Source organism: Alosa pseudoharengus, unplaced genomic scaffold, assembly GCF_046254945.1.
Source record: "Alosa pseudoharengus isolate Yale_2024_CS ecotype anadromous, Long Island Sound unplaced genomic scaffold, YU_APseudo_1.1 YU_APseudo_1.1_scf_15, whole genome shotgun sequence".
NCBI lineage: Eukaryota > Metazoa > Chordata > Actinopteri > Clupeiformes > Clupeidae > Alosa > Alosa pseudoharengus.
Genome location: NW_027468620.1, coordinates 2,346,630 through 2,359,695, shown reverse-complemented (window position 1 = coordinate 2,359,695; position 13,066 = coordinate 2,346,630). Strand labels below are relative to the sequence as shown.

The 13,066-nt window shown below is 40.0% G+C and overlaps 1 protein-coding gene across 1 annotated transcript in view; it reads right to left on the bottom strand.

The window, feature by feature from the left end:
• LOC143124726 (factor VII-activating protease) overlaps nucleotides 1–13,066 on the bottom strand; it is a 246,993-nt gene that overhangs the window by 119,990 nt on the left and 113,937 nt on the right. Inside the window, exons 6-7 of the mRNA XM_076286436.1 lie at nucleotides 3,921–4,009; nucleotides 3,423–3,831 (exon numbers count right to left, since the gene is read on the bottom strand). Coding sequence (XP_076142551.1) covers nucleotides 3,423–3,831; nucleotides 3,921–4,009 — 498 coding nt within the window. The remainder of the gene's footprint in view (nucleotides 1–3,422; nucleotides 3,832–3,920; nucleotides 4,010–13,066) is intronic.

Genomic DNA, 13,066 nt, shown 5'->3' with positions numbered 1-13,066 from the left:
AATGTTTTGATTTGAAATTGAATATGCATTGATATTATGAAATTAACAGCTATTCTAAGGATTTTGTACCCTGGAAATCCAGAGTTCTCGCGAGAGCACAATGGAATTGTCTCTGTGAGACACTCTGGCAAAGAGCAATGATGCACGTTACTTTTACCCCAACATTCCGGGGAACCAGCTAAACTGATGAAGACAGCGCTGCAACGTTGGAGGACAGTACACATTGGTCGTAGTGTTATCCGATTGCGTCGAAGTCCGAGATCAGAGTAAATACACAATGCATGCTTGTTGCCGCCCCTCAAGTTGGGACATTACATTGTTCTTGGCCAGACCCTTAATCTTTCTAGATTATCAGGGTCTGGATTTTCCAGGCTAAGGATTTTGAGCTTTATTCACTGCTATTATTCTACACATAACTGTATACTGGGAAATATTGTGAAGTTTATGTGGTAAAGATATGTTATGTGTATAATACACATGAATTGCTTAATAATGTGACAATAATCCGTGATTTGGGAAAAGCCCGTAAAAGTCCTGGCAGGAAGCATGCATAAGGATGTAGATCCAGGAATGCACTAATATTTTGTTCATAGTACCAGTTTGCAACAATTATTAGTTAAAACTAAGTTGTAAACACTTTGGAAAAAAATATATTAAAAACTGGATATACCAAAAAACGTTGATGTAATCGCTTCCTGCCAGGACTTTTACGGGCTTTTCCCAAATCACGAAAGTAACGTCGACGCAGAGGTATAGTAGCAGATAGTAGCATCCATCAGGCAAGTGTTATTTAAATAAACTCCTGGTGTACCTACAAACTTTTCAATGCCTCGTTTTATGAGTAAAGAACATACTGTAGAGGTTTCGTACCATTCAGGGCATTATTAGTAGGGTAATTTATGAGATAAAAGTTGGTTCCATTAGGCCTGCAGAAACTCATTAGTTTCTGACAGCGCTACTCGACCAGGGTTCGACCAAGGGAAAACAGGTTCTGGGAGGGTGTTTGGCTCGGGGTCATGGTGGAAAGGACCCTAGGGTGAAATTACTCCGAACCATCGCTTTAACAGCATCACGTCACTAACCACAGCTAAGACTGCACAATCTCTATTCACTCTGTTGGATATCTGAAGCCAGTTTGTCTACTTATGACAAAGTACAGGCCTTTAGGGGCAGGATTGTATTCGAGACAGCCCTTTATTTCTTATGCGAGATTTATTTTGAGACATGCGTTTCTTGGAGCGGCATACTGGTAGGCCTTCAAAAGCATGACATTTTCGGTTTAGTTTGATATTTAATTTACTTTTGGACTGTTTGATTATATTGTTAAATGTTGGGACTGATGGGCACTGAAATCTGGGGAGGTATTTGATGATCACTATTACGTTCCATGTAGTTGAAAGAGTGTCGGGATTTCAAACAAACCATCCGCTTTCATGCGTTCATTGAACGTCTGCGGTGCTGTAATGGAAACCTTATTGCGTAGCCAAGTATTTTTAAATTATGCATGATTTACTTTTTATTAATTTCGTAGGGTGGCTTTATTTTGTTATATAGAAGTATCTAAATAACCTGTTAAAATGTACCAGAATTCAGGAAATTAGTCCAAAAATTTTTTTATGGGGGAGGACCCCCATACCCCCCCTCTGAAATGTCCCACCCACTTTCACAATGCCTCCGACGCCCATGGTCCTAGTAGTAGGCTAGATCCCTTTGATACCAATGTTCATTTAACTCTGGGACCGAGCTCATAAGCCAACGGAGAGTTGCTAGACTAGCCCTGGAAGCAAATGTAATTTGTAATTTGCTGCCGCTAGGGTGTGTCTACATTTCTAAGCTACCAAAATGCACCAGAATACAGGACCCCCAAACCCCCCTTCCACATATGCGACAATTAGTGGGGAGCCCTTAATACATGTGGGCCCAGGGGCCCGAAAGTTCATAATCCGTCCATGCCTGGTCCCTACACCTGAGAACCACTGATGTACGTTTTTTTTACTGTACGGTATAATGCTGAATGAGCCAAACAAAAATTTCAGCAGCAAAAGTTTGGTTGGCCCCACCAAATCTCACTCCAAGGTTTTTTGAAAAGTTGGCAGCCCTGAACATACGTGTATCTAAATGAGCTATATACCATAAATTACATTTTACAGTGAATGTGTGTAATGTTACAAATCCGCTTGGAGCTTCGGTGGAATTTTGATTTCACGAAGATGCGCCGCGTGAGTGGCCACCCACCAGCCCAGCATCAAACTCCGAGCGCACAGTAAAGAAAATAGGATTTTGAGTAGATGCTCCTGCTAAGAACCAAACCAGACTTTGTTCAAATATACACATTTATGGCTACTGGAAAATGTAAGGTTCATTTATCAAATGTTATTTTGAAGTATTAAAAAACATCTTTATTTTAGAATTTCTGAACGAAAGGGGCTGAAACTGAAATTGGAGCTTTTACGACAGTTATTTAAGTAGCCTAGGCTATTCCACACTATCGATAGCATAAAACACTCTGGCAGGAATAATTTAGTGGGACGCTTGTCTATGTTAATTAACTCATAAGTTCACACTTTTAATTTTAGCTGACTACTTGGCGACCTCTGGACAGAGTTAGCCTACTGACAGGCATACATCTTTAATACAGACGTAACCACTATCTCTAAACTCTGTGTACTAGCAAATACTGCTGTGCTTTTGTGCTTTCATAGCCATTCCATTCGATGATGTTTCTCGACTTCACACACAACGGGTTGACCCCGCCTTCACCTTGACACCACCCCTAGCCCCGCTCTAGCATCAAGTGGCCCAACGTTTAGGGTGGGCCAGAAATCAGGGGGCAGTAGCACCAATATAGCCCCCAAGTGGCACCAGTTAGCACCCGCACCAAGGTGTGAAAGCAATTATCCCCGGCACGGCCTGGCCTAGCTCGCTTTGGCTCGACGGTCTGAAGCTGGCTATTGTGGTGCTGCACCCATGGTGTTTCTTGATTATTACGCTGGAATGAGATATAGTTCCATGTCAAATCAACCTAGAAAATCGCTTTGTTTCATTTTCCGTTGGTCTTATTACACTTTTTAACTTGAGAGGAGACAAGTTTTGAATAGGAAAATTACCGAAAATCTTAATCACTTTTAAACGTGATGCTAGCAGGCGAGATTAATAAGAAACTAATTGGACTAATAAGAAACTTGGACTAATTTGATTCAATGATCTATGCTAAGGCTGGAGCTAAAAGTGGTATCGCCAGACTCAGAGAATGTCTGGATGAACTGGAGAAAGATGGCTGGATGAACTGGAGAAAGGTAACAATCAATTGTTTAACTCAAGGGGAGGTGGAAAATGAGTTTAATTCCCCAAATGGTGGAATTTTGATAATCTGTTTAACAGACTATTAAAATAGTATTGACATACTGTATGTATTTACTTACATGCAGTGGGCAGCTGTCAGCATCCAGCAACTCTGAATAAGAACCGCTCCACAGATATGCCTGAAATTCTGATTTGAGCCTTTGAGCCGCACCTGTAGAGAAGCTTGCCATGGATGGGCACCTGGGATAGCCTTCACACCACCATAAATCCGATTTAACATGCGCCGTGGTTGAGGCTTACCACAGGTGGCAAACTGTTTATTTGGGTCGGGGATATTCCCCTCTTGGGCTGCAGTGACTTCAGTTACAAGTATAGTGGTGGATGGTGGCTTCACTGGTACAGTTGTGGGTTGATTTGTAGGAACAACAGGCCCTGTAGGGATATAGGTGGGCTTCACTGGGGCTGTAAGTGTAGCTTTTGGATCTTCAGTGATGGGTTGGGGCTCAGTGGGATATGTAACAACAACATCTGTGAAAAATGTAAAATGTAAAACACCAACCACTGTCTGTAAGAAATATGTTTATGATATGAAGTTTCTGAACAATTCTAAAATATACCTGAACATTTCCTCACATCGCAGTGTTCCCATCTCAGTCGTTTCCCTCTTCTGATGAAGCACCAAGGTTTAACCTCACCATCTGGATTTCTGAGTTAGACAGTGTGAAATCGGCAAACAATTATGATGGAATTATTCATCAATTGTAGCACATATGTTCATCAGTGCTTAGAAAAAAACATGAATTGGCAATTAACAATAGGGCTGCAACGAATAATCGATGAATCGTTTAGTCGTCGACTATCTTGAATTTCCCCTTGGGGATCAATAAAGTATCTATCTATCTATCTATCAATCTATTGAATTAATTGGCAACTATTTTGATAATCAATTTATCGGTTTGTGTCATTTTTAAAGAAAATACATCAACATTCTCTGATTGTAGCTTCTTAAACTTTAATATTTTCAGCTTTAACTACTCCTCTTTGATTGTGAATAAAACCTAAAAACAGAAAAAGTTGGGATGTATAAAATAAAGATAATATGCAAGTCTCGTAAACCCATATTTAGCAGCAAAAACGACATATAGAACATATCAAATGTTGAAAATGAAAATTTGGACTATTTCATGGAAAATATGTTAATTTTGAATTTGATGTCAGATGTTTTAAAAAAAAAAAAGTTGGGACAGGAGCATGTTTACCACTGTGCTGCTTCACCTCTTCATTTAACAAAATTGTGTAAATGTTTAGGAACTGAGACCATTTGGTAGAGTTTTGAGAATTAAATGTTGTCCCATTACAAGAATTCAGTTGCTCAACAGTATGGGATTCTTTGTCATGTTTTTCATTCCATTATGTACCTAATTTGACAAATCTGGACTGTAGACGGGTCATTTTAGCACCTGAACTCTTCCTCTATGGAGAAATACTATTTAAATATGTGCAGAATTAATTTTCTCCTCTCCTCTTTAGCCCAGATGAGTCCATGATTTCCAAAAAAGACAAGTTTTTTGTAAATTATTGGGGGCCAAGCAGCGAAGCTGCGAAGGCACCCATTGTGTTTCTATGATTTCTTCTTATTAGTGGGTTTGATCCAGCAAGACCACAGCATGGCTTTGCCATGCTGTGGGCTTGCGGAGCAAGCCCACTATTGTTCTTCTTAAGTTTTCTTATTATTAGTGGGTTTGATCCAGCAAGCCCACTATTGTTCTTCTTAAGTTTTCTTATTATTAGTGGGTTTGATCCAGCAAGCCCACTATTGTTCTTCTTAAGTTTTCTTCCCGTTTTCTTCCCGTTTTTCTGCGTTTTTTGGGCCCATTGAAATGAATGGCGGAATGTTCGATTGTGACATCACAGCTCTAATTGCTTAAAGTGGAAATGAAGCAGTGAGAACTGTGACCTTTTTTTGGCTGCTTTTTCATTTTTGAAGATACATGGATTTTCATTAAACCTGAAATTCAAGTGGTTTCACTGGAAAATGACATGTCAATAACGACTTTCGCCACTAGGGCGCGGCCATGTTTTAAAAATGCAGGCGCTACGTCATCAGAATGGTTAGCGTTTGTTCGTGGATGTTTTATCCATTAGCGGACGTTACTTTATTTCAATATGCCAACGTAAATTCTGTTGATGTTTGTTTTTGTGTTTGTACAAGAACAAGGGCCGCTGTAATGTAGCCTGTAGGCCTATCAGAGACAGTACTTAATTAGATTTAACTTCAGTCACAATAATGTGTTTGGATGTTCTCGCACAACTTGTGGATTACCGCGACCTGAAAATGCAGTTGCATCGTTGATGAATTGGTGAATAAACTCGGGGGAGCGAACTTCTCATGTGTGAGTAAGAGGTTTCTTTTTGTGATTGATTAGTATCAATGATTGCATTTGTTTCACTCAAGTAGTAGTGGAAACTATTTGCAGAGACTTCCGAACCTGGTGAGAACCTGTTGTGGGTACGCTAGCCTACAGTACGTCTGACTTGTGTAGGCTACTCTGCAGCAGCTTAGTTCTGTGATTGTGACAGGCATGGTTTTTGTGGGTAGACGTTGTTTATGGACTGTTTATTTACTGTTGTTTATGGACTGTTTTATTTGTTTATGTAAGCTAACATAAAATAACCTGCTGTTCGCTTTAAGTAAATAAATGCACGGATGTGCCGCTTGTAGCAAGATTTTAGGGTTAATGCTATGCTAGTTACAGTATGTGCTTGTTATGTTATGCTATGCTAGTACTGTATCGAAGCTTCTACCATGATAATACGTTGCAGAACAACTGAGTATGGGTGTAAAAATCAGTGTAGTCTCAGGCGATCAGTGTAGTCCCCTAGCCTACCCCCTCTGCACAACCTATCAAGAGTGTGTTAGTTGGTTAACTGCTATTTATTGGGCGTTTCAGTGTTTCGGCTCGGATGTCCCTCAGCGACCGCATTGCAACCTTCAACGTCTCGCTTTAATGACAGCATTTGGCACGTAGGATTGGACGTTATATATCTGTTATTTTGGATGAGTTGTCCCAGGTTCATTTCCTGGCAGCAGACACTCTCCATGTGTGCCATGTCAGTGAACATAGGGATACAACCCCCACATAAGCACCACCGATTGTTTTCTGTGGGCTCAGATACACACCTCTCTCTCTCGATCATCTATTTCTCCTCCATAGTCAGGCTCTGGGGGCACTAAAACTCCCACTGCTCTTACTGGCTCAAAAGCATAGGCAATTGGATGCCTGTCCTCATTGGTGGGTCTATCCCATTCGTCCATATCCATTTTGTTGAGGCAGTAAGCTAACTGAGCCTATGACAGCCGCTATGTAAACAGCATAGAATGTTGTACCAACCATTCTTGTGATGTCATCATTTTCTGAAAACAAAGATGGCGGCACACAGCTGAAATTAATGCAACTTGTTTGTGCTTTATTCTGAATAACGGGTCATATTTCTGACTTAATTTGTATTTAAGGTATATTTAAATATTTAACTAGTGCTATAGACATCTGTTTTATTTGACTGCTTCATTTCCACTTTAAGCTTGCACCTGGAAGAGTTCTAAGCCACCTGGCAGAGCTCTAATGGGCTGGGCTGGGCTGTCTGTGTATATGAAGGTGTGTGCATGTAACTTTTGACCAGTATGTCCGATTTTCATGAATGAGGTACCGTTGGAATCCTTGAATGAAGCCCAGTTTAATGCCTTGCCAGCACTAAGTGTAAAGGTAATGTAAAAAAAGATGAGACAGCGCGAAGCGCTGTCTCATCTTTTTTTTAAAGCCAAACCATGTTGATACAGGTCATTAAAAAAAAAAAATATATATATTTTCCAAATCCATTCAGCCCAGTTCAATGCCTTGCCAGCAACAGTTGTAAAGGTCATGTAAAAAAAGATGAGACAGCGCGAAGCGCTGTCTCATCTTTTTTTTAAAGCCAAACCATGTTCATATAGGTCATTAAAAAAATAAATAAATAAATAAAGTATTTTACCAATCCATTCAGCCCAGTCCTATGCCCAGCATGCTCTATTCAAACTTAGTCATGTATGTGTACAGTTGTATAGATTATTACATTGAGAAACACACTTTCATACAGATATTATGCACATCCACACATTACACACCTGACACATTCATGTTAAGGCGAGACACGGCAGGTCAAAACATCGTTTTTTCATGCACTGGTCAATGTCGAGATTTTGGGCTAATTTGCTACCTTAGCATGTATTCTTTCACACTACTACCACAACAAAGCCTGATTTACACATTTAGGTGTTTATTTCATTACATTTTGTCTACTCGCGTCTGTATATTTCTCCTAAATTCACCAAAAGTTAGTCTTCTAACGCTTCATGCTCTACCACGACCGTGATACAAAACATAACATGTGTAGTACCGTTGGAAAGCTCTGTTTTTCCTGCATGACGTTGTGCTATCCAAATATGGACACTTCCTTTGTAACCGCAACCAATCGCGAAAGTTCAAAGGCGAGTCTAGGCTGAGAACGGAATCTCTTGGCTGTGTTCCAAGGCTGTTTTCTCAAATTGAGTTTTTCTCATTTTCCAGTAGAAACATCTCAGCCTATGTAGCACCTATGTACACCAAACTTTCCAGTTATACACTTAGCAGTATTCTGAAGATATTTACAGAGGGATTTGTTAATAAATCATTCCTGGCCTGAATTAGGTGGCATTTTAATCAAAAATATATGGCAAAAATCGATTTTTTAAGGCTATGGACAGTATATTCTGATTTCCTAGGTAATGAAAGCAGATATCCTGAAATCCCTCTGTAATTTTATTTTCATCTTGTATGCAAACAAAATGAAAAAATAATTTTGTACCTGGCTTTATCATATGTTCAGATCTATCTACCGAAAATATATGCAAATTTGCGCATATTTAATGAGATAATGCCTCATTTGCATAATTAAACATTCAAATTAAAAAAACTTGTAATACATTTTTTGTTCATGCTTGTGTAAGTAATCAACTGAGGAAGTTTCATGGTGATGTCTATTATTTTAAAATTTTACCCTATCACCTGTAGTGTCTCGCCTTATGTTACTCATCATTGCCCGGCAAGAAGTCCACAATCAATTCAATTGTCTTGCCACGATCTGTGGAGCTTACAGACAATATTATGTTGCTATAGGTTCTGTATGGCATTTAAAGCCGACCTAATGATGAGTCCCTTTAAGACGGTGTGTTGCAATGCATTCTGGGTGCTGTGCTGTGATCCGACGGCTCGTCACCTGACCCACCAAACACAACGATGCTTGAACCAGAGCACTTGAACTAAACGTAGTAAAAATAAATAGCTACCAAGGCTCCAAATAGCAACACACTTACACCGTAGCATAATGAGGGTATCTACATGTAAAGCGAAGCATTCAGAACTCTACAGGCAGTTTATTAAAAAGAACGTCAACGGGTCAACGTCAACGATAAGTAAGTCAGGCTAACGTAAACGTTAGCTATTTGCTGTTGTCATGCTAGTGCTATATGCTTTAGGCTACGTGATGGCCATTTATCACACTCATTTTAGGTACTACTTTTACGAGGTCTGTAGTTCTGTCAAAATGTATCTTATCGTTGAACAGACTACAGTTTTATCTTCCTTAGACTTCGTAGATGTAGTTACTACAATTTGGAAGCGAATTTCGAAGTGTAAATATGGTTTTAGTGTGTAAACAGACCAACCGCGATTTTGCAATGAAGTTAATGGAGCCTTTTATGTAGGGCTACTAGGCTACTTTCACGAAGTCTGTAGTTCTGTCAAAATGTATCTTATCTATGAACAGACTACATGATTATCTTCCTTAGACTTCGTAGATGTAGTTACTACAATTTGGAAGCGAATTTCAAAGTGTAAATATGGTTTTAGTGTGTAAACAGACCAACCGCGATTTTGCAATGAAGTTAATGGAGCCTTTTATGTAGGGCTACTAGGCTACTTTCACGAAGTCTGTAGTTCTGTCAAAATGTATCTTAACCATGTAGTATGTTTATAGATATCTTCCTTAGACTTCGTAGATGTAGTTACTACAATTTGGAAGCGAATTTCGAAGTGCAAATATGGTTTAAATGTGTAAACAAGACGCCTGATGTTTAATATATGTTAATGAATGGGCACAGTATTATTGTGTACAGTAATGGGCTATCAGTAGTATGTAAACAGTTCATGTGTTATGTGATTTACATAAACTAGTAAACAACATCAATGTTAAAAGCTGGTATTGTGTTTCCTGAATTCTTACATTCAGGCATTCAAATGAAATGTAATTAAATAGCATATCAATCATGCAACAATGCAAAAACAATGAAACTAGTGTAGTCCTAATTATATTTTACATTAGTAAAGCAGTACTCTGATGTGCATGCTTTCACAAACTTTTGTGAACAATCTTAGCACTTTAAACATTGACTGTTTTGAAGTGCATGTATAGCAATATAGTATAAAAATAATAATAATTGTGATGATATTACAATTTGATGGGGGGTGGGAGGAGGGGGTGGGTTCATGTAGGTGGGCCCTATGACCCCAAAGTATGCCTTGACTGGGCCTCAGGTCAAAGAAGTTTGAGAAAGGCTGATGTAGACGACAAAGCAGCAAGGAGGCGTCGTGTGATCATTTAAACAAGTTTTATGACAAGGTCGATGAGGGTGGGAAAAATCGTACATTTCTGTGCAAACTTTGCCCAAACTTCAGTCACATTGTCTTTTAAGAAAATGCAGTCCATTTTTCGGTTTCAGCAGTCAACAACCTTGACTATTTGAAGATACTAATCTATTGTGTACAGTAATGGGCTATCAGTAGTATGTAAACAGTTCATGTGTTATGTGATTTACATAAACTAGTAAACAACATAAATGTTAAAAGCTGGTATTGTGTTTCCTGAATTCTTACATTCAGGCATTCAAATGAAATGTAATTAAATAGCATATCAATCATGCAACAATGCAAAAACAATGAAACTAGTGTAGGCCTAATTATATTTTACATTAGTAAAGCAGTACTCTGATGTGCATGCTTTCACAAACTTTTGTGAACAATCTTAGCACTTTAAACATTGACTGTTTTGAAGTGCATGTATAGCAATATAGTATAAAAAAAATAATAATTGTGATGATATTACAATTTGATGGGGGGTGGGAGGAGGGGGTAGGTTCATGTAGGTGGGCCCTATGACCCCAAAGTATGCCTTGACTGGGCCTCAGGTCAAAGAAGTTTGAGAAATGCTGATGTAGACAACAAAGCAGCAAGGAGGCGTCGTGTGATCATTTAAACAAGTTTTATGACGAGGTCGATGAGGGTGGGAAAAATCGTACATTTCTGTGCAAACTTTGCCCGCACTTCAGTCACATTGTCTTTTAAGAAAATGCAGTCCTTTTTTCGGTTCCAGCAGCCAACAACCTCAGAACTGACCCTTCAGGCCTCTCAGGAGGCGCTGGCCTTTAACCGCAGCCAGAAGAGAGTCAGCAGAAATTTGATTGCCTTTAAAAAATCTGACTTCTTAAAAAATCTTAAACTGGCTGCATTACGTGATTATTTCTGAGATTCTGATACGTTTTTAACCATGACCTATACACAGTTCTGGTTTGAAAATGTATCTCTTAAAATAATCACTTTATGCAGTCAGCTTAAGATGGCTTACTAGCAACTAACTAATTACCCTAGCAACAACCTAGAAACCACCCCTGTAATGTCAACCTAGCGACCACCATAGCAACCAGCATAGCAACCATGTTATTTATGCGTTTTAGCTTATTGGATGTTGCGTTAATGCAGACAACTTTTGATCCGTGTGCCCGATTTTCATAAATGAGGTACCGTTGGAATCCTTGGATAAGGCCGAGTTCCGTGCCACTGATCAAACCCACTCTTGCAGTTCCTCGGAACCGCAATTCTAGTTTATTTATTATTCCTTTTCACCCACTTTTTGGCCGAACTACTGCTCCTAGACCGTTTGAGCTATCAACGCGGTTCGAACTCCAAAAATTCAGGCCCGAACCGGTGTAACTTGCTTGTTAATTTCGTGTCGCTGGCCCTTGTCGTTTTCGCGGTATTCCCGTTTTTCTGCGTTTTTTGGGCCCATTGAAATGAATGGCGGAATGTTCAGAATTCAAATTTCGATTGTGACATCACAGCTCTAATTGCTTAAGCTTGCACCTGGAAGAGTTCTAAGCCACCTGGCAGAGCTCTAATGGGCTGGGCTGGGCTGTCTGTGTATATGAAGGTGTGTGCATGTAACTTTTGACCCGTATGTCCGATTTTCATAAATGAGGTACCGTTGGAATCCTTGGATGAGGCCGAGTTCCATGCCCCTGATCAAACCCACTCTTGCAGTTCCTCGGAACCGCAATTCTAGTTATTAGTGGGTTTGATCCAGCAAGCCCACAGCATGGCTTTGCCATGCTGTGGGCTTGCGGAGCAAGCCCACTATTGTTCTTCTTAAGTTTACTTATTATTATATCTTCCTATTCACCCACTTTTTGGCCGAACTACTGCTCCTAGACCGTTTGAGCTATCGTCGCGGTTCGAACTCCAAAAATTCAGGCCCGAACCGGTGTAACTTGCTTGTTGATTTCGTGTCGCTGGCCCTTGTCGTTTTCGCGGTATTCCCGTTTTTCTGCGTTTTTTGGGCCCATTGAAATGAATGGCGGAATGTTCAGAATTCAAATTTCGATTGTGACATCACAGCTCTAATTGCTTAAGCTTGCACCTGGAAGAGTTCTAAGCCACCTGGCAGAGCTCTAATGGGCTGGGCTGGGCTGTCTGTGTATATGAAGGTGTGTGCATGTAACTTTTGACCCGTATGTCCGATTTTCATAAATGAGGTACCGTTGGAATCCTTGGATAAGGCCGAGTTCCATGCCCCTGATCAAACCCACTCTTGCAGTTCCTCGGAACCGCAATTCTAGTTTATTATTCCTGTTCACCCACTTTTTGGCCGAACTACTGCTCCTAGACCGTTTGAGCTATCGACGCGGTTCGAACTCCAAAAATTCAGGCCCGAACCGGTGTAACTTGCTTGTTGCTTTCGTGTCGCTGGCCCTTGTCGTTTTCGCGGTATTCCCGTTTTTTGGCGTTTTTGGGCCCCATTGAAATCAATGGCGGAATGCTGGGGCTTTATGACATCACAGCACCTCATTACTTACACCTGGTAGAGCTCTGCTGCTAGAGTTGATTACTTGCACCTGGCAGAGTTCTAAGCCATCTGGCAATGTCTAATGGGCTGGGCTGGGCTGTCTGTGTATATGAAGGTGTGTGCATGTAACTTTTGACCAGTATGTCCGATTTTCATGAATGAGGTACCGTTGGAATCCTTGAATGAAGCCCAGTTCAATGCAGCGAAGCGCTGTCTCATCTTTTTTTTAAAGCCAAACCATGTTGATACAGGTCATTAAAAAAAATATATATATATTTTCCAAATCCATTCAGCCCAGTTCAATGCCTTGCCAGCACTAAGTGTAAAGGTCATGTAAAAAAAGAGGAGACAGCGCGAAGCGCTGTCTCCTCTTTTTTTTAAAGCCAAACCATGTTCATATAGGTCATTAAAAAAATAAATAAATAAAGTATTTCACCAATCCATTCAGCCCAGTCCTATACCCAGCTAGCTCCATTTGAACTTAGTCATGTGTACAGTTGTATAGATTATTACATTGAGAAACACACTTTCATACAGATATCATGCATATCCACGCAGCATTACTAATCAAGTT